Genomic DNA, 20,671 nt, shown 5'->3' with positions numbered 1-20,671 from the left:
AATCTTTCTGGCAAGTCAGGATTACTTATAAAATATCTCCCAAAAACTAATGCATCAATCTTTGAGCTCTCAATGACACCATCGAAATTGCTTTCGCACCACCCTCCAGCTGAAATAATGGGTGTATTGGGGAGATAAGCTTTCATGGAAGCGGCACTTAACAGGAGTAAATCCTCAGATAATTGCTCCGATTTCTTACTGTCGTTCTCTCTTCCTCCGTTCGCATCGCTTCTTGCCTCAATGATGTGGACATAAGAGATTTTCCTTTTTTCCAATTGCTCACATAAGTAAGAAAAATGCTTCATTGGATCAGAATCATAAGCGTCCTGGAAATTATCCCATGGACTGATTCTAAATCCAACTTTATTTGCTCCAACTTTTTCGATGACAGCGTCTAATATACGTAATGGAAGCCTACACCTGTTTTCAATTGATCCACCGTACTTATCAGTTCTTAAGTTAATGTTATCTTCCAAAAATTGATCTATCAAGTATCCATTAGCTCCGTGCAATTCAACTCCATCAAATTGAGCAACATGAATAGCATTTTCAGCCGCTCTAGTAAAATCTTGAATGACGAGTTGAATGTCATCCTCGTCCATTTCTTTTGGTGTTTGAAATTTCTTACCATTGGTGTTAAAACCACTTATTGGAATCGGAGAAGAACAATACGGAGGATAATTAGTACCGTTGGTGTCTGGGTCGGCAGCTCTACCATAATGATTCAATTGACAATAAATATATCCACCTTTTCGATGCACTCCTTCAATGACCGTTTTCCACCCTTCAATTGCTTCTTCAGTATCAATTCTCGGATTGTTCACAGGTAAGCCACACGATTCAGAAATACTCGTGGCTTCAGTAATTAACAAGCCACCTTTAGATGCTCTTTGTTCGTAGTAATCCGCCATTAGTTTACCAGGAATACGATCTGGAGCTCGGTATCTTGTCAATGGAGCCATTATGACTCTGTGAGATAACTCAATATCTCCAAGTTTCAATGGAGTGAACATCATGTGCTCTGATCAAGCGAAACGCACTTCACAAAGATTTTTCAAATTTAAGTAACATGCTCATATAAATTTTCGGAACACAAAAGTGCAAAAAAGGGGAGATTCCACTCTATATTCCGAGATTAATCGGCGCTATCTGAAGATAAAAGCTTCTTCTAAGCGCGGCTTTTCTATCCGCATCAGTTAATGAAAGACCTCTATTTCGCACGGTAGTGTCTGTTCTAAAGCCGGAGATGCATGAAAGCGAAATCTAATGTGTTGCGGATGTTCCGCTTGGCTGATAAGAGATTTTTCACGGTTAAAGTCTAAACGAAAAATGAGATAAGATAAACCATACCATAAATGACAGCCACTAAATGCTTCTAAACTAACAAAAAGTTCTTAAATTATTGCAAGAATATATAGTGTGCATTAATACATTTCGAATTTGCATTATTATATCATTCACTATGGACACTATTAAGAAAATTGATCATTTTATTTCGGTGGAAGATGACTCAGAGCAGGACCCGATGCTTTTAAGATCAAATCACGATTTGAAACCTACCCCACCAGAGGAACGCACATGGAGACGCTATAATTATATTTTGATTTGGTTTCAAAGTACCTTTAATGTTAATGAGTGGAATACTGGTGCTTCTTTAATAAAAAGCACTGGTTTACCTCATGGACAAATTATTGGAGCTTCCATTGTTGGAATCTTTCTTACTTGTTTCTTCACGGTATTGAATGCTAGAGCAGGTTCCTCTTATCATATTGGCTATCCTGCGTTAGCTAGATCTGTATTTGGGGTCAGATTAGGGTATTTTTTTGTTTTTGTTCGTATGTTTGTCGCTGCAATATGGTTTGGTGTTCAAACCTACTACGGTGCAATGTGCTTTGACGTTGCCATGAGATGCATGTTTGGATACAAATGGGTCAATATACCAAACCACCTACCTGCAAGTGCAGAAACTACAACAAGAATTATTTTATCATTCTTTTTGTATTGGCTAATTCAAATGCCCCTTATGTGGTGTCACCCGAAACATATTCGGTATTTTTTCACCGTGAAGGCATTCATAATGCCTGCTGCTACATTAGGTCTTTTCGTTTTCTGTTATGTGAAAGGAAAAGGACCAGGAAATTGGGATATAGGTATGGACGTGGTTAGGGTGCAATCAGTTGGCAACTCCTGGATGAATGTAATTAATGTTATTTTCGGTACACTCTCTCCTATGATTATCAATCAGCCAGACGTATCAAGATACGCTAGAAAAAAGCTGGATACTGTCATCCCACAAGCTGTTGGCTTCATTCCTCCTAAAATTATCGTATTACTTTTCGGAATGACGGCCGCTTGCTCAATTTACAGGGCTTATGGAACTGTTTATTGGAATATGTGGGACTTGTTAAACGCTATACTAGATAACGAATGGAACTCTGGAGGCAGAACAGGAGTCTGGTTTGTTGCTACATCCTTTGCAATCGGTACTGCGGGTACTAATATCTTTGGTAATTCGATTCCATTCTCAGCTGATTTGGCAGGTTTACTTCCAAAATATTTTACTATCATTAGAGCTCAAATTTTCGTCGGACTTTTAGCGTGGGCCATAGTTCCCTGGAGATTTTTGGCTGATGCAACTCAGTTCCTTACTTTCTTGGGTTCTTATTCCATTTTTGTAGCTCCCTTGCTTGGATCGCTTTTAGCAGACTATTACGTTATCAGAAGAGGTAATATCCATGTTCCGTCATTGTATACGAAATCACCCGAGGGTGCATACTACTTCTATAAGGGTTTCAATATTTGGGCTGGTATTGGCTGGTGCCTTTCACCGGTTTTAGCAATTCCTGGGTTATATAGAGCTTATCATCCGACTGAATTATCTGCAACTGCTACAAACATATATACTTGTGGATGGTTATATACATTTATATGCGGCTTTGCCCTCCATTGTGCTTTTGGTCTTTTTTTCAAGCCAAAACTCTACCCAGATAGCCATTCCGATGCTCCAAAGAAATGGGAATACATGACGGAAACAGATGGTTTCTTTAAAGATGATGCTCCCATGGATGTTGGCGTTGGATATCCCGGAACTGTCGAATTCGTCACTGACGATAGCGAAAAAGAAAGTCGTGTTGAAGAGAAACTTAAGGTTATGACTAGTGTGAAATCTTTTGGAGGACTACAAGGCATGTAGTGACTGCTTTTTATTTTTAATTAATTGTTTTATTTAGTTTTATATTGTCTTAATTTAATTTTGAGTGTGAAGATTTGCAGCTTTCTACGAATTTATCTTGTCTAAAATACTAATTGAGATTCACATATTTAGTATAAATTTGGTTTCTAGAATTTTGTTGCTTCCCAACTTTTCAGGATCACTTCAACGGTCGAAGAAGCTTCAAAACTATCACTTCGTTCAATTTCTTGCTGATCCGTAATATCAGGTAATAATTTGTTTTCATCATCCTTCCCATCTTTAATTATCAACGAAGTCAAGAGCATGAAGCCTGATACTGCAGTTAGGCTTATCATTATATCTGTAAATGAATTAAGGTACTTTTCCATAACCTGATCTCTTAAATATTTTGACGTAAATTTTTGAGTTAAGCTTGGATTTGAAATGATTTGGTCTATTAATGTCTTATCATCAAGAATGCTATTCAATCTCTTCTTAAAGATCTCCCTGAATATTATACCACTGCATATGATTCCCACTGCACCACCTAAACAACGGAAAAAATTTCTTAGACCAGTAACTACAGCTCTCTGTTCGCTACTAGAGTGGGATAATAATGCAAGCAAAGTAGGCTGAAATGTAAACGCTATGCCTAGACCCTGAATTAAGTTAGAGCCAATCAATAAGCCTATATGTGAATTTTTTTTAAACATGATTTTTAAACCTGTGCCCAAACACCATAAAGCACCTCCAAGCCAGACACACCTTACATAATAACCAGTTTTGGAGTTTATAAATCCAACCGCAATTCCAAAAATGCTGCTACTACATGTCGCTGGTAACTGAAGGAGGCCAGACATGATTGGGGACCATCCCCTAACGTTTTGCAAGTACAATGGATAATAGTACATATCAACAAAGTATGCCCAACCCATAATAAAACAGATAAGGAAGAGAATGGATTTTTGTAAATCACAGAAGATGTTCAATGGGATCATGGGAAGGCTTGAGAACTTTTCAGAAATCACAAAGACAACGAATGCAACAACACTTATCACAATTAGCACTATGAATGTGCATGAGCTCCAAGACCAAGACTCACCCCCACCAGAAACAGAAACTAAGCACAATATAATACTGACAAGAGCAGATAAGAATCCAGCCCAGTCTAGCAACCTCAATTTCTCTTTGAAAGAGCCAGAAACCTGCTTTAATGGAACGAAAAAGATTACCAACAAACCTGATAAGACTGAAATAGGACATGTTATCCAAAGTACCCATCTCCAAGAAGCCTTCAGAGATAGAACTCCTCCGATTAATGGTCCCAAACCATTTCCTAAAGCAGTAGATGCAGCTACGAACCCAAAATACTTTCCTCTTTCCCTTGTACTTAGTAGATCTGAAAATGATATCATGACTAAACAATTGATACCTCCACCACCCATACCACTGATACCTCGAAAGACAAATAGCATCTCTGGATTACGTGAAAACCCACTAATCAAGTTTCCAAAAAATAAGCAGAATAATGAAAATAAAAGAACTTGCTTTCTTCCAAATATATCAGAAAATCGGCCATAAAGTAGTTGAAAGTTTGTGTTTGCAATCAAATAAGAAGAACCAATCCAGCTATTTAATAATTGTGCATTTCCTAGGTCATCCGATATAGATGGAATAGCAGTAGTGATAGCAGTTTGGTCAAAGAATGAAACAAAAAGTGACGCTGTTAAACAACCTAGAGCTGTAAATAAAATCTTTTTTGGTAAACGTTGAGATTGATCTTGAATTTCACCAGTCATATCAAAAATATCTAAAGCTGAAGAGTGGTATAACAAGTAGTTCCTTAGTTGACTAAATTTATTAAAACCTTCATTAAAAAAGAAAGAAACCCGAGGAAAGAGTAGTCTCAATGCTACTGTTTAAGCAGCTTTGGATTTCATTTTTACTTCTCTTTGTAATTGATAAGGGAAAGAGTTAATCTAGTCTCAAAAACTTCTACTAGTGCATTTGATTGAATGCGGATGTTCCGCTTCGCGGATGCGCTTTTTCAATACTATCTCGGATCTGCCGATGCATACGCAAGATAAGCGATACTGATTCAACAAAATTCTCCCTATGCAGAATTTGTACAATTAAAATAGAAGCAAAATCTTATCGGTTCATGGATTTCAAATTTTACATTGCCAGCTTGAAATTTACAGCCAGACTCAGTGAATATGTCAATTGTGTCATTAGAAATTGATCCCGACAACAAGATCACCTTAGAAGACCTTCATGCCCAACCTGCTAAACTTGGAGTTAAGCTTCGTCCGGATGAGGTGAATGACTACTACAAATTTCTTTGTGCTATGGATAAATCGGTGAAGAAGATTCTAGCTATGGATGACTATCTTCAACCAACAGATTTAAAAAGGTTTCCCCGAAAGAATATCCATAGACCAGATGAATCAGAAAACAAGATGGGAGCATGGGCTTATAAAGTTACCATTGAAGATACAAGACCCGAGTTATCTAAGTTTAGGCCATTAGCCCATAAAAGTGTGTGCTTTAAGGATTGTATTGATGTGGCTCAGGTCTATCAAATTTTAGGAACTGATACTCATATACCATGGATTCCAGATGCCGATGCCACTGTAGTTACAAGGTGCTTGAAGGCTGGTGCAAAAGTCGTTGGATTAGCAACTTGCGAAAACCAATCATCGAGTACTTCTTCTAATACAGCATCTACAGGAAATGTTGAAAATCCTTATGGGACTGGTTACTCTGCTGGAGGAAGCAGCTCAGGGTGTGGATATTTAGTTGGTTCTGGAGAAGTCGATCTTGCGATAGGTGCTGATCAAGGAGGCTCGATCAGGATCCCTAGTGCACATTGTGGGCTTGTGGGTTTTAAGCCAACATTTGGATTAGTTCCATATACCGGCATATGTAGTTTGGAAACTAACATTGATCATGTTGGGCCAATGACGAGATCAGTTTTGGAGAACTGTGCTTTATTGGAAGTAATTGCCGGTAAAGACAACTTTGATGATCGCCAAGGTGACGCTCCTACAGTTGAAAATGTTCCAAGATACAAGGAAATAACAGAAAAATCTAACTTAAAGGGTATGAGGATTGGTATATTAAAGGAAGCATTAGAGGTGCCTGCTATGACAGAGAATGTCAAAGAAAAGTTTTTGGAAGCAGCGAAACGTTTTGAGGAACTAGGTGCTGAAGTAATTGAAATTTCAATCCCATATCACAATTTGGCTCCAGAAATTTGGATGGTAGGTCAAAGAATCGCTGGTTCTGTAAATAAATTGGGCTTACAAACTGGTCGTCGTATTATCAAATCTTCGAAGTACTTTGATCACAGATTGCCATTCACTCAAGAATCGTTTGATAAAACACCCGTCAATGTTAAGAACGGAATAATTAATGGATTATATCTCTCAGAGCACTACCCCGGTCTTTACTCCAAGTGTATTAATTTGAGCTTCAAGGCAACTGCTGAGTATGATCAAGCGTTGGAAAAAGTTGATGTTCTCATCACCCCAACTTGTCCAATGGTAGCACCACCTCATGGAGCTAGGGAGGGTTCTCCACTCGAATTAATTAGGAATACCATTGGCTTGAATGCGAATACTGGTATCTTCAACATCACTGGTCACCCTGCTTTATCTCTTCCAATAGCATTCTTACCTTCAATTGACAATCCCAATGTAAAACTTCCAATTGGCTTACAGATCATTGGGAAGAAATGGGATGAAACTACAGTTTATAAAGCGGCCTATGGTTGGGAAAAAGAGACCAACTGGAAAGAATTTTAGTTAGTGCAGTAATATGAATAGAAAATAAACTTTATATCTTATCTATTGACTTTGCGCACGGCAGATAGCGCGCGCATATAATCCTAGGAATATCCAGATAATCTCATTTTCTCTCAATATTAAAAGAGCCTGAATGACAAATATAGAATCTACGAAGCGAAGAAAAATACCAAGAGTATTGGTTGCCTGTATCAGATGCCAAAAAAAAAAGAGAAGATGTGATGGTAATCAGCCATGCCAAACTTGTACGAATTTTAGCTCTGAGTGTATATATGATAGACCAAATTACTCAGTTCCTTCTATGTTGAGTAAAGATTCTCAAAACTTGAGCACAAACACCCAATCAGTTTCAATCAATGAAGAAAGTTCACAACAAAAAAAGGCTCTTCAACAATTAGTAAACACAAATCAAGAATTGAGAGGAGAAATAGATCTGTTACTTCGTATTATTGAAGAAAAAAACGAAGTGATAGACAAGCTAGAGAATGATGTCAATATAGAGAATGAAAACCGCAACAAAAGTGATACAGCTTTATCAGAGGCTACATTTACAAAAACTTTTACTAAGCTATTGTATCTTACTTCCCATGAATCAGAAGAGTACATTGGAGCATTTGCGGTGATATCGATTGTCAACGCTATTAAAAGAATTATCCTAGGCGATGACAAGCATGAGGAATTTTCTCCAGTAATATTAGAAAATGTTCTGGATAAAGAAGAATTTGTTCCAGCGCATATTGAAGAAGGGTTTATTAACAAATTTTTTAGTCTATCGCATAACAGAGGATATATTATAGATGGGATTTGGTTTGCTAAAGTGAAGCAGAAACAGACGAATGAGAGAAATTCGTGGGAGAGATTTTGCTTCAATATGGTGCTTGGTATTGGTTGCAGGCTTACGGAGTTACTGAATGTGACAACGTTTCCTTCTCCAGAAATTTATTTTAGAAGAGCATTAAACGACCTCTCAAATTCTGAACTCGATTCAGTGATGCAAATACAAGCGTGCATGATAATAGCAATATTTGTAAATCGCAGTTATCATATCTCATTTTACATCTCTTCATGGGAATTGACTGGTTTAGCCATGAGGAAGCTCGTCCAGTACGGTTTTCATAGAAAACAGCCAGTTACACAACAAAACGCATGGAATTATGAATTTCGAAAGAGGTTATTTTGGTCCTGCTACAATTACGAGAAGCTTATGTCACTTTCATTGGGAAGGCCATGCTCTGTCGCTGATAGTTTTATTGACATACCATTTCCGCTAAGTATTGAATTTCCTACAAATCCAACGCCTAATGATCATTATAAATTATACCAGCTTCAATTAAAACAAGAAAGTAATCCTGAGTTCGAGGAAGAAATCTCATGTTTTACCTCTTTCATAAATACTTCGAAAGTTAGACGAATCGAGAGCAGAATACATTTGTTATTCTACTCAGTAAGCAATTGTTTTCCTGTCGCAGATACTTTTGAAAACATTGTTAACGACATTGATAGCTGGTATAAAGCTTTGCCTTCTAGAAAAGAGTTTGATGACATAATGAAAGGCAGAGAAAGCTACGATTATTTTGAGCTATTATGTCATAGGGCCAGATTGATATTATTCTTACCCAATATAATGAGGAATACTCACAGAGAAAGAGATGTAATATTGAACGAAGCTTGTTTATCTGCCGGGAAAATCTGTTCTAGCTATAAGTCTTTATATAAAGATTCGATCTTGGAATTTAGCATCGTTGCTCTTCACACAGTATTCTTAGCTGGAATAACTATGGTTTATTATCTAAGAAATAAAGGAGATCCGCCATTTATGAATATTCAACACAATGTTAGATCGTGTTCTAACCTATTGTTTGTTTTCTCAGAGAGATGGTCCGAGGCAAGGACTTATAGTGATTTATTTGATAACATTCTTAAGCATTATGAATCTCACAATCACTCAAGCGAAAAGTTTACAAAAGAGATACTACCTATGTTAGCTGCTCCCAACACTTCTCTTTCATCTCCTCAGTGGAGTGCACATGCACTACTATGTGACAATGAAGCATCGGTAAAAAAATTCAATTTAGATGAAGACTTCTGGGATAAGATTTTGCATGACTTGGACAGTACTTCCTTTCTTAAAAAGAACTAAGGGTGAAATCTTGATTGGATTTTTGTATGATTGAATAGCTTGTATAACGCTTACTGGTTTTTGTGAAAAAAGGCTTTGAAATAAACAGCAGGAAAGTTAAGATATTTCAACTGTTTTAATTAGATTTTAGATCCTTAATATTTCTTATAAGGTTTATAATCAACTTTATTGATGTCACGGCCTCCAGCCTATAGTCTAATATGTCTATAATCAATTTTTTTTTTCCTGTAGTGGACCAAAAACGCTTTTTAAATTATTACAGATTCGGGTGGAGGATATTGAACTTTGGTAATCAAGTCTTTGCCCAATGGTTTATTTAAAAATCAAACTCTTTCCTGGGAATGACCAATATGAATCCATCTTTACCTTGGCAAGACCGGTTTGCTCATCGAAAGATTTTGCAGCTAAAAATTTCTGCGCATTCGCATAAGCTATAGTCCGTTATCGTACCTCTTAAATAACCTGTTTTATATCCCTCGAATTATCCTCTTAATTTTGAATTAATATCCTACTAGAGGAGGCTTTGAGTTGGTGCCTTAGTTCAGCCAAAATCAGTAATCACTCAACTTCTTCCCTCTTTATGCAGTTGATACAGGCGAAGTCACAAAAATTTTTTTCCTGGTGAGTGACATTCACTGTCTATATTTTTATGATTACTCAGTCACTTTGTCCTATTAAATATGATTTCTTTCGTTTTATCGTTTTGCGTTTTTGCTTGCTAATTGTGCTGTGTTTTAATTTATTATTCCAGAAGAAAAACTCTCTTGCTCGATAAAGATAAATGGACTAGAACAAGTACTTTAGAAATCAATTTATCTCTCAGTGGCCGTTGATAAGCTTGTTTTATTTTTTCAATTAGATGTATTGCATATATTAGAATCTATATCAAGACGTTTTAGTACTAGAATAAGGGAAGTTCTCTCTGAAGTGGTTTGCAATTTCATTTCTGGTGGGAACCCAAACGTTTTCCTTAGTTGCAATATACTCGACAAAATCCTGCAACGCTTTATAATAAGCAGGCTTACCCATTATTCTACAGTGTAGAGCAACTGTCATCATCTTCCCGCCTTCTTCATATAGAACATCGAATGCATTCTTTAAATGCTCAAAGAATGCTCTGGAGGATCTGAAACCGTTTGGACTCAAAAATCTGTAATCATTACAGTCTAAAGAGTAAGGGACCATTAACATTCCTCCTCTTTTCTCTGCTGGTAACTCTTTTTCAGCTGGAACATCCATCCAATATGGTACATCATCGCTGTAGGCATCGCTGACGTAGTTCAAGTTAACATTCATTTCTTTGTAGGCCTCATACAATAATGCTAATGAGTATGTAGATTGACGTCCATAATACCAACCAGCAGGATAATATCCAGCAGTTTCTTTCAAAGTTGCAAGTTGCTTCTTAATGTATGCTTTTTCAACTTCAGGTGTAGTTTCAGAATAAGGGATCCATCTATATGCATGGCTAGCAATTTCGTGGCCGTCTCTAACCATAGCATCGACTAATTTCTGATTCTGTTGGAAAGCGTGACCAACAGCCCAAATGGTCATCGGCATATTGTGTTTCTTGAATAATCTCATGATTCTCCAAACGCCAGCCCTTGAGCCGTAGTCATACTCACTTTCCACTTCAAATGCTCTGTAAGTTCGAGCAGAACCTGATAAGCCAGTAAACAAACTGGATTCCGTAATATCATCACCAAGTTTTAACGATCTTTCAGCGCCTTCTTCATAGTTAACGACAAAGGAGACAGCGATTCTTGATTTATTTGGCCATTTTGGATCTAGAGATTCTTCACCATAACCAATTAAATTTCTATCGAAGTCAAACTTAGTGCCCTTCAAAGGATAGTTGTTGAAAAATTCTGGAGCGGGAACATCAGCAGTAGCTTCCATGATTAAATAGTAGATGAATACAAACGAATGATAGAGTTAATTTTTGAGCACACATTGCATTAATTTTTCATGATTTTATACGATAAAATGGGCCTTCCGGGTGGGACATCCGCTGATAAGATAGCATTATATCTAAATTAGGTAATTGACCCACATCGCGTAAGTAGTGCCAAAGAAAGATAAGCCTATTATTGATACAGCAGATATTTACCGAGGAGAAGAAACGTCAAAGATAAGCGCAAATCTAAAATTTAGTGCAGACGTTAAAGCGTATAGTACAAACATTAGATGCGAATACACGGAAGAAATCTAAATGATGAAAAATTACTAAAATTAATGTGTAGGGAAGATTTTAGGCTTCGTTTTAACCTTAAATTCATGACTAACTCTATCAGATATCTTAAAGCAACGCCAATTGCTTGAATGCTAGATTCTATTATTAGATCAATTGACCCTTTAAAGAGTCAATATGACCATTAGGCATAAGTGCCTATAAGAAGTTCTCCATACTTCAACAATGACACGCTTTTCTTGGGCATCTTTGGTAAATCAGGATTACTTATGAAGTATCTGTCAGAAACTAATGGGTCGATTTTCGAAACCTCAATGACTTCATCTGAATTACTCTCATTCCACCCTCCAGGTAATCGGTACACTTGGGAGACATGTTTTCAATATAGTAACACTTGATACATATAAATTCTTAAGAAAATTGTTTAGAATTCATGCCGTTCTCCTCTATAGCACCACGTTTCATTTCGATGACGTGAACATAAGAACCTACACTGCATTTGTAACGGCATTTGGAATGCGAAGGATTGCTTGGACAAGCTTCAGATACGATATTTAAACAAATGTTACTTGATGGAAGACCTCAATATCTATTGTTCGGAAAAAGTAAGGGCCGAGTAAGAGGCATGGAATTCCCAAAGTTTAGCATCCCGAACTACTAGAATAACCACGAGAATTATGAGAATCAGCGCTTTCTTCATATTCGTCTTTAGATGCTGATCAAAGTCGAATTCTAACCTGTGTTTACAATGGACTACTTTAAGATATTGTACGTAGCTGAAAAGATTGCACAATTTGCAACTAGTGGCAACCATTGACCACTACGTATAGAAAGTTTTTTTCAAAAGAATCTTGAGACTTTGTTGCGTTCAAATATTCATAGGACAGGCATGATATATTCCAATTAGTTATGTTTTTTCTCATCATCCTTAATCATTTAAGTTGAAGAACACCGCTAGGGATAGGTTGCCATCTGTGTTTATACACTTTCATAGTGCCTGCTTTCATGCCATTAGGTATGTACACGATTATAGTATTTTAAGGAATGGCTTTGAAGATAGGTTGAGGCGATTGTTGCTGACATCCATACTTTGATGGAGTCCTGCCCTTGTAAACCCAAGGTCAATTATCCCAAGGTATATTTCCTGAATAATGACTGATGTTGATTCGTATCAAACTGCTTCAAAAATTTAACCTATGTAGGTTGAGTAGCAGCTCTAGTGCATATGAACATAGGCATCCAAAGCAATGGCATATCTTAGTCTTAACTTCTGATCATTGTAGAGCAGAAGAGCAGTGATCAAACAGGATGATTGGTCATTCCTGATTTATGTAGTGCCTTGATTGGAGAATGTTATTGGAATTTCATCAATGCTAAATAACTCTTCGAATTTCGAAATTTTACTCCAATAGTCCCTGGGGAATGAATGAATGAATGATAACGATCATAGTGCTCAATCAAATAAGAGATAGATTCGTATGCATCGTGTCTAGCACATACAGGCTCCTTACAATGAAGATCTGAAAAGAAATCTCCGATATTTTGGTAATCTACCACAGAAGGGGAAGAATTCACTCCCAGAAAGTCAGTCGATAAATAAGAGCTCGGTGTTATCAAGATATCACTTATGATATGATTATCTAAGACATGGTGAGTCATATCATCTTCCTTAGTAAAGCTTGAAAAACAAGAGTATGGACACTGGAACATAGATTTATGTGTCTTGATATGCCGCTACAACTGCTGATTTGTGATGAAGCCTTTATGGCACACAGAACATTCAAAGGCTTCACCTATGGGTTCGGGATTTTTGGAATTTTTGTATACTTCTATTATGACTTTCTCTTATTACTTAGAGACGATTCTCGAAATCTTGCAGCCGCCAAAACTATACTAGCAACTTTTAGTAACATATTAGCAGCTGGATTAACGGGCTCCGTGCTCAATAAGGAGTTACAACACAGGTATTAGTGCCTATGTTGCATGCGGATTAAATGCTACAGGGTTATTAATTGCCATCTATGGGGTCATCGCAGACTTTTTCAAACGTGAAAAAGAGTAATTGCAGGTATATGAAATCTTTGAGCGCGAATACATCCTCTCGTTGAAATCGTGCTTCTGTAACTTCTCTTTCCATCTTTAGTGCTCAGAACTCGTTCCAGTTTCAATCTAAGTTTTGTGGATCCTTTATAAATCAATCGAATACAACAAGTTCGTTTTGTTATCTTTTCATTTATTACTAGCTAATCCAGCAGCAGTGGGTGCTACATAAGCTTTTAATAATTATTATCCCTTCATTCTATTGTTCAATAATCCACCCTTATACTTGAACTATTTTTTTGTATATATGTTTAATTTATTCGATAATGCAATGCTTTGCCGCAAAATATTATTTGCATCTATAGCATCGCATTGTAGAATCAAGTAGTTACTGCCAACTTCTCAAATCGATGTAAGAGGAGATTTTAGATCAAGCTCTAACCTCATAAGTCGTGTTATTATTGTAGATACCAAAAAACTTAATAGTGATTGTTGGGTTTATCTAAGAACCGAGTCCGGCCCTTTACACATTACATTAAAGTTCTTCTTGAGAACTCGATCACAGTCGTCATATGACAATTGAAATAATGATCCATAATTCTTTATAGCTCCTCTCTGTACACCTGTCTCCTGTCTCCTGTTTAGAGCTCCTCTTTCTAGATCATTCACTGTGAGCGGTTTTCCCTTTGTAGCTTGCGTTTTCTGTACCAATTTTGGCCCTGCGTTCCTCTCACAAGCTCCAGCCTTAAGTAGACAAAAAAATAGGAAATATATTTTTTGATCGATCCAAACAAAGTTGGGGATATATATATCTAAATTTTCGTATCGAAATCCCAACCTCTAACTTTATGACCTTCATTTAAGAATAACTGAGTGAGCAAATCGAAGTTAAAGAAGAAGAAAAAAAATTCTACCAGATTCAGTGTCACTACATGCCATTTTTATACCTTTCTCAAGCCAAATGATAGTAAAAGTAAACTTATGAACATAGAGGATTGCTTAATCATTTCCTCAAGTAAGAAGTCCCACACTTCGTTAAATTGTTCAGGAATGCCATTAAAGAAAAGTTCGACTCCTAGTTCACTTTTACTTCAAGCCCTGATACTAAGGAAGTTACATAAGGATCTGACGTGCAAATTCAAAAGACCATTCTCATCAAGGATCTTTTTAACTTTTGACTGCCGTTTTCATTCTTCTTTTTAAAGTGGCTGCTACATCTAATTGCTTCTACGAGTAAAAATAATTTTCATTGCCATCGATTCGACTTGAGTAATTAAAAGTTGTCCCCTAAAATTGAACACTAAAAATACACACTTTAATGCTATCTTTCTGCTTTTGCAGAAGTAACAGTAACATTCTATTCAGACGATTATCTACATCGTTCTCGCTTAACTTGACTTAGACTGTAATTTAATTGTTACACAAAATCCTGAACGAACATAACAACGAGTCAAATAAGCACAAGAATATTAACTCTAATTAAATATAAATAGAATAATAATAGTGTGAAAATGGACGTTTTCAGTGATTCTGGAGAGTTATACACAATAAGAAACCAATTCTACACCAATCAGCATCACAAAGTCACGTCGTATTCTTTGGATCAATTTTCAGAAGAGAATCAGCTTAAGGTCCTAGAATATCAAATTAGATCAACGATAGCCTTAGGAGAAGATGCTTCGCAATTAATCGAAAACGGAAAGCTGTTGTTTCCCGAGCATGAAGAACTTTTCCAATTATTAAGCGCCTATGACGATTTAAATTCCTTTGGAACTGACGATTCAACTTATTTTGATGACATTAAAGTTGCACTGTTCGAGTTGCAAGCAATTTTAACGGCAGTCTACTTGGTTAAATTTGAAAAAGATATTGATCAGGCTATCTCATTCTTAACAAGCTATATTGACAGCAATACTAAGTTTGATGAGATCGAACCATTTTTAATTTTAATCCAGTTACATTTAATACAGGGTAATTTCTCAGCAGCAAACAAGATTTTTGAAAGTTTCAAAAGCTTTCCTGATTCAACCAGGGACAGCATTATCTACCAAGTAATTGAATCCTGGATCTTATCTATAAAAGGGGAGTCCGATAACATCAATAATGCCTATTACTTTTACGACGAATGGCTCTCCAGTGATTTCGAAGATGATCCTCAGGGTAAATATCAGCTCCTCAATGTCTTATTTGTATTGACCCTTCAATTGAAACATTATCCGGAAGCACTAGAAATTTCATCTCAAATCAGAGGTTTGGATGTAAAGCCTACAGGTGATTTTATAGCTAATGAAGTTACCTTTGATTATATCTCAAATGGTGGAGCCAACGTGGAGCAATTGCTAAATGAATTAAAGAACGTTGATCCTGAGCATCAGCTTTTAGTTGATCAAGAAGAGAAAAATATAAAATTCGATGAAATCGTTGCCAAGTACGAAACCGTAATCTAGACACGTACCTTTGACTAGCCCTCAATACATGATTAACAAATATTTATATTCAGCTATAAAATCTATCTATCATTCATCAAGTTTAACAACATCTCCATTCTCATTTAATTTCAAGCCCTCAGCGAGAAGTCTCTTTTCGATCTCTTTTAACTCATTTTCACGCTCTAATAATTCTTTGCGTTTATTTATTAAATCTTGATGTACTCTTTCTTCGAATTTGCGCAAACGCTCTTCTTCCAATTTGATCTGTTCTTCTTTCATCATATAATTAGACTCTTCCTCATCTTTTTCAAGAGTAGCATTGGGCATGGGTGAATAACTGACATCGGGCTCTGCATCTTTGGTATATTGGAATTTCTTACCTGACAAAGCTTCTGTTCTGTAATTTTCATATATAGACTCATGAGTTATTTCTTTAAACTCATTTAAATGAGTTATCAACAAAACGTTTTTCAACACTGTGAAGTCACTATACTCGGGGTTCTCGATGTTAATTGGCTTTGCATACAGAGGGTTCAACACTCTCAATTTTAGTAAATCTTCTTCTTCATTTGGGTTTTCTTCATACGTATTTGCACTGATAATTGAAAACGGTAATAGCGAATTCAAGTATTTGTTGTATTCAATTATTTCATCGTCGATATAATCTTGTTCATAGTCATATTCGTTGAACCTATAGTAGTTTATTCCAAATTTTTCAAAGTCCTCCAAGATTAAAGCCTTATTTAATTGAAGTTCTTTTGGCGTCAATGAATCAGATTTTGCAATAACAGGAATTAAGTTGACTAAATGATTAACATGTGTCATGAATTGAATATCAATTTCTGACAATCCATGACCAGTAGGATTAATCATATATATCAAGACATGAATACGTCCATCTCTGAACCGTGGATTACGCTTTACTCTGGATTCCTCAAGTAAGACTTCATCGTACTGATGTCTTATAAAGTCAACGATGACCTTGAAATCGTCGTCACAATTGATCAGATTTGCGAAGTTAGGCGTGTCAATTATATTCAACGAAATCTTATGCCCTTCATTATCTTCCAATTCGACATTTTCTTGTCTTAATGTCAACTTTTTGGTAAATGCATCCTGGTCTGCGGTCAGGGATGTGGCTACGATGGAGTTGCCTCCACATAGGGTATTTATCAATGTCGATCTTCCCATTCCACTCTCACCCACAATCATTACTGAAAAATTGATTGTTTTTTTTAAGGTTTTCCTCTTACGCAATGACAAAGATGAGACTTTGAAATCTTGAGTATAAGACGCCATTGCTATCTATATCTTATGTTAAACTTTGCAATAATGAAATCAATAATACTCGGTGATTTGAAAATCGTATATCTGTTCGAAAGGTAAACCAAGCGAGACGAAAAAAAATAAAAAACACGTAAAATCTATTATAACCTGTAAACTTTCTAGCAAATGTTTTGCATGTTAAGTGCCAAGTTGATTCTTTGAAAGTTAACAAAAGGTTATAGAACTTATATATTAACGAAGCTAAGATGATCCAATAAGGAATCCTTCTTGGATATTGCCTTAATGGTCTTAGTTATAATAGTTGAAGAAATCGAAATTAAAGCATTTCAAGTTGATTCTTCGACCGTTGTCTAATCTTCCATGGTGAGAGATGCAGTGTTTTCTTCTTTGGATCAGGTTACCACGTAAATAAGCACCTTATTTTAGCTTCAATTCATATGCCTATTGATTTTGTAGATAATATATGGCTGCATCTTGGAGCCTGGTCCTCTATTTTTTGCTAAAATTCAAATGGCGATTGATCACTTCAGCATATCAAGCAATTTAAGGCAGCATAGGCCCCAAATAAAGGTGTACCCAATTTTGGCAGTAAATTAATGTGATGTTAGGTTATATTTATATTCTTCAAATAGGCTCTTTCATACATAACTCCACATCTAAGGAATGGCAGAAGCCTACTATTTATAACTTTTGTAAAAGTGCGGCAAATTTGCAACCTTATTTACTTAATTTATAAGTGACTTATATTTACTTTATAATACTTACTTCATATCACTAAACTAGTTATGATTCGAAAGACATGAAAGAATAGGAAAGAATAAGAATGAGAAGTTAATGGTTTCCTAAGACTAATATTAATTCATAAGCAAAGTCCACCTAAGTTTATGTGTGTCCCCACTCTGAAGACATCAACGGCTTTATTGTTCGGAGACGTCTTCTATTGGAAGGCTTTGTTCTTCTAGACTTTTTAAGAAGCTTATATTGGAGTAAGCGTTGAAAATCACTAACATTTGGATTTGAAAAGTCCATTTTCTCTCGAATATTGGGCTCTTTAATTTTCCTCTTCAAAAGTTCAGAGCTATCTAGAAACTGAAAGCTAGAAGATTGACCAAGATCACTGAAAATTGGTAATGGATAATAAAATTCCTCAATTGATTGTTCTGGCGAGTAGTAGACAAAGGTAAAAGGTACCCAATCATTTAAAAACAAATTGCTCTTAGTCATCTTAAACGAATTCTTGTCTATGCATCACGAGTTATAGAAATGACGTATAGAGTCGGGGCAAAATCAAGGAGTACTTGCATTCAGGTTATTTTGAGTTCTATATTTATATACTAAAGAAGGATCCTCAGCATATACAAAAAAAATTACGATAAGAATAATTAAAAATCGAAATCGATACCAGCATCAAACTTCCCAGTATATCCAAAAGCCCAAAAGAGAAGGTTTGATGGTCCCATGATTTACTCATTGTACCTTTTTCTCAGAGCTGGGAGTCTCTATCTCGAACTCTCCAAGCCAGCAGGCCATACAGACCCCAAGCCATGCAGTAAACCAACCTAGCATAACAAGAAACCAAGTCCAACATTGCAATTCATCCCAAGACGTTAAAAGTCCACGCAGTAATGGGAACTCGCCAGGAGCCAGAGATGAAATATCATATATATAAACAATTACAAATGGATTCGATGCTATTAGGCAAAGTGCTATCTTTAGCTTTGCTCTTAATTTCTTGGACAAGTTAGCACCGCTTGCGTATTGCTCCCCTATCGTAGTATGGATAAAACTCATTGGGAATGACAAAAACCCAATAACCATGGCAAGTGAAAAATTCACTATTAATAGTGTAGTGATTAGCATTGAAATAAAGAATAAAGACAACGCCATCAAAGAATATGCTAAAGTTCTTTTGAGCCTAATTCTTTTAGGGACCTCAAAAAAAGGACCTAACGACAACAATATGCTAATACCGAAAAGACTACCAGCAATATATGCCACGAGATCATCTCCACTTTGAGACAAGCGTAAGATCAGGGGTAAAACCAACGACAAAACAAGATTAAATACCTCAAGAGATGTGAATAAGGTCAATAATTGGCTTATGGCCGTCAAATGCTCGTTATTTTGAACATTACAATTCAATAAACAGCTTAATGAGCTTAGTGCGTATGAGATAGCAACTAATACCGCTGAAGGCAAGTAAGTACCAATTGAAACAAAGTTTCTGGGAGATAATAATAAGTAAAAAAAGAAGGATTGATGAAAACGCTCCAATAAGTTATTAACTGATCTGAAAGTTGAGTCAACAATCCTTCCAAACTGCGTGACATCGTGCGGTCCACGAGAACCCTTTGCCTTGAGGGTAAACGCTTGAATCTGCCAACCTGAAAATGCTTCACAACCTGGGGTATTTTTTTTAAGACCAGAGAGAACTAAACTGATTACTCCCTGGAACAAAGTTCTTACTCTCGTGTAATAAGTATTTTTTTCGAGTTCATCAACCGGTGTCGATTGAATACAACATTTCAATCCTTCTTGGGTACCAATCAGAATAGCCGTGTTAAGCAAATCGAGATTAGGAAGCTGGCCATTTAAGCCTTCATACATCACCTCATAGTAATCAAAGTAGTCGCCATTTTTTGCATATTCTATAATGATAGCAGCTTCTATAGAGCCAGCTGTGACATCAAGTGAAGTATGATAAGCATTGACCCATGATCTCAAAGGAAATTGAGCATTTTCAGGATAAACGATTATAATGTTTTTAGACCATATAGACATTTTGCTGAAATATCTTGCTAAAGCAAGAGATAATGCAATTCCACCTTCATTGAATTCACCATCGGAAGTTATCCAAGGCGCAACTAGAACCATGGCCTCTGTGTCTTCCCCTCTAGGAGCATGCATTACGGAGTACAAAGTGTCGTGATACCTTTCATTTTTATGATACGTGGTCACCAAACCGATATCTTTGAGCCACTCCTCAATAATCTTGTTTTTCTTGTCAATGGGCTCTTCTTCAATCAAGTGTATTTCATGTCGATATCCTCTCACAAAGTTCCATTCGCTTTCTCTGAAATAAGATGTTACCTGAGCTGGCATCAATGCATTTTCTGATATATATGTATTTCTATAATTACCATCGAGAGGTAAATAAAACAACCATAATATACTAGAAACCATCAACAACAAAGAAAATGTTGGCAATAGCCTTATTAACTTAGATATTAATCCAAGTTTATGGACCTTTCTTAATATGGTCTCAGCTAATGCCATGTTGAGAGTTTGGTTCGAGTACTATTCCAGCTCACTTATAATTTAGTGTCGAAAAATCATCGATTTATTGATTTCGAGAAACAAATCTTTGCCGCAAACCGTGAAGATGGAAAAGTCGTTGATTTGTTATAAGGAGCTTCTCAAAAGGATAAGGCTCTTACCGTTGGACTCGAAATCAATTAGAAGATACAAATGCTTGACAAAACTGCAATTTAAAAGTAGTACGAAACCTTGGATAGATACATCGCGATATCAGAAACACATCAGTTTGCTTGATCAGGTTCTTGTGAGGGAAGATTACGATAAATTAAAAGACATTTTGGATGTGAT

At 36.3% G+C, this 20,671-nt stretch overlaps 10 protein-coding genes across 10 annotated transcripts; 4 read left to right on the top strand and 6 right to left on the bottom strand.

Moving 5' to 3' along the window:
- Positions 1-1,462: 1,462 nt before the first annotated feature.
- On the top strand, positions 1,463-3,193 carry PRCAT00002439001 (nucleobase cation symporter-1 family protein; the record flags this gene model as incomplete). The annotated part of the gene is made up of 1 exon (XM_062952300.1): positions 1,463-3,193. The coding sequence occupies one exon, from the start codon at positions 1,463-1,465 to the stop codon at positions 3,191-3,193; it is 1,731 nt and encodes a 576-aa protein (XP_062809216.1).
- Positions 3,194-3,339: 146 nt separating this feature from the next.
- PRCAT00002438001 (uncharacterized protein) lies at positions 3,340-4,971 on the bottom strand (the record flags this gene model as incomplete). Its single annotated transcript, XM_062952298.1, has 1 exon — positions 3,340-4,971. The coding sequence occupies one exon, from the start codon at positions 4,969-4,971 to the stop codon at positions 3,340-3,342; it is 1,632 nt and encodes a 543-aa protein (XP_062809215.1).
- Positions 4,972-5,388: 417 nt separating this feature from the next.
- Positions 5,389-6,978, top strand: PRCAT00002437001 (uncharacterized protein; the record flags this gene model as incomplete). The annotated part of the gene is made up of 1 exon (XM_062952297.1): positions 5,389-6,978. The coding sequence occupies one exon, from the start codon at positions 5,389-5,391 to the stop codon at positions 6,976-6,978; it is 1,590 nt and encodes a 529-aa protein (XP_062809214.1).
- A 133-nt stretch (positions 6,979-7,111) lies between these two features.
- PRCAT00002436001 (Zn(II)2Cys6 transcription factor) lies at positions 7,112-9,118 on the top strand (the record flags this gene model as incomplete). Its single annotated transcript, XM_062952296.1, has 1 exon — positions 7,112-9,118. One exon carries the CDS (start codon positions 7,112-7,114, stop codon positions 9,116-9,118), a length of 2,007 nt encoding a protein of 668 aa, XP_062809213.1.
- Positions 9,119-10,003: 885 nt separating this feature from the next.
- PRCAT00002435001 (uncharacterized protein) lies at positions 10,004-11,017 on the bottom strand (the record flags this gene model as incomplete). The annotated part of the gene is made up of 1 exon (XM_062952295.1): positions 10,004-11,017. One exon carries the CDS (start codon positions 11,015-11,017, stop codon positions 10,004-10,006), a length of 1,014 nt encoding a protein of 337 aa, XP_062809212.1.
- Positions 11,018-12,662: 1,645 nt separating this feature from the next.
- PRCAT00002434001 (uncharacterized protein) lies at positions 12,663-13,019 on the bottom strand (the record flags this gene model as incomplete). Its single annotated transcript, XM_062952294.1, has 1 exon — positions 12,663-13,019. The coding sequence occupies one exon, from the start codon at positions 13,017-13,019 to the stop codon at positions 12,663-12,665; it is 357 nt and encodes a 118-aa protein (XP_062809211.1).
- Positions 13,020-14,860: 1,841 nt separating this feature from the next.
- PRCAT00002433001 (coatomer subunit epsilon) lies at positions 14,861-15,796 on the top strand (the record flags this gene model as incomplete). Its single annotated transcript, XM_062952293.1, has 1 exon — positions 14,861-15,796. One exon carries the CDS (start codon positions 14,861-14,863, stop codon positions 15,794-15,796), a length of 936 nt encoding a protein of 311 aa, XP_062809210.1.
- A 69-nt stretch (positions 15,797-15,865) lies between these two features.
- On the bottom strand, positions 15,866-17,077 carry CDC11 (septin; the record flags this gene model as incomplete). Its single annotated transcript, XM_062952292.1, has 1 exon — positions 15,866-17,077. The coding sequence occupies one exon, from the start codon at positions 17,075-17,077 to the stop codon at positions 15,866-15,868; it is 1,212 nt and encodes a 403-aa protein (XP_062809209.1).
- Positions 17,078-17,947: 870 nt separating this feature from the next.
- On the bottom strand, positions 17,948-18,289 carry PRCAT00002431001 (uncharacterized protein; the record flags this gene model as incomplete). The annotated part of the gene is made up of 1 exon (XM_062952291.1): positions 17,948-18,289. The coding sequence occupies one exon, from the start codon at positions 18,287-18,289 to the stop codon at positions 17,948-17,950; it is 342 nt and encodes a 113-aa protein (XP_062809208.1).
- Positions 18,290-18,532: 243 nt separating this feature from the next.
- PRCAT00002430001 (GPI-anchor transamidase subunit) lies at positions 18,533-20,341 on the bottom strand (the record flags this gene model as incomplete). Its single annotated transcript, XM_062952290.1, has 1 exon — positions 18,533-20,341. The coding sequence occupies one exon, from the start codon at positions 20,339-20,341 to the stop codon at positions 18,533-18,535; it is 1,809 nt and encodes a 602-aa protein (XP_062809207.1).
- Positions 20,342-20,671: the final 330 nt, after the last annotated feature.

Source organism: Priceomyces carsonii (assembly GCF_900007245.1).
Source record: "Priceomyces carsonii strain CBS4050 genome assembly, scaffold: Debaryomyces_carsonii_scaffold_2, whole genome shotgun sequence".
Classification (NCBI taxonomy): Eukaryota; Fungi; Ascomycota; class Pichiomycetes; order Serinales; family Debaryomycetaceae; genus Priceomyces; species Priceomyces carsonii.
The sequence above is the reverse complement of the archived record's forward strand: the minus strand, read 5'-3'. Positions and strand labels throughout refer to the sequence as shown.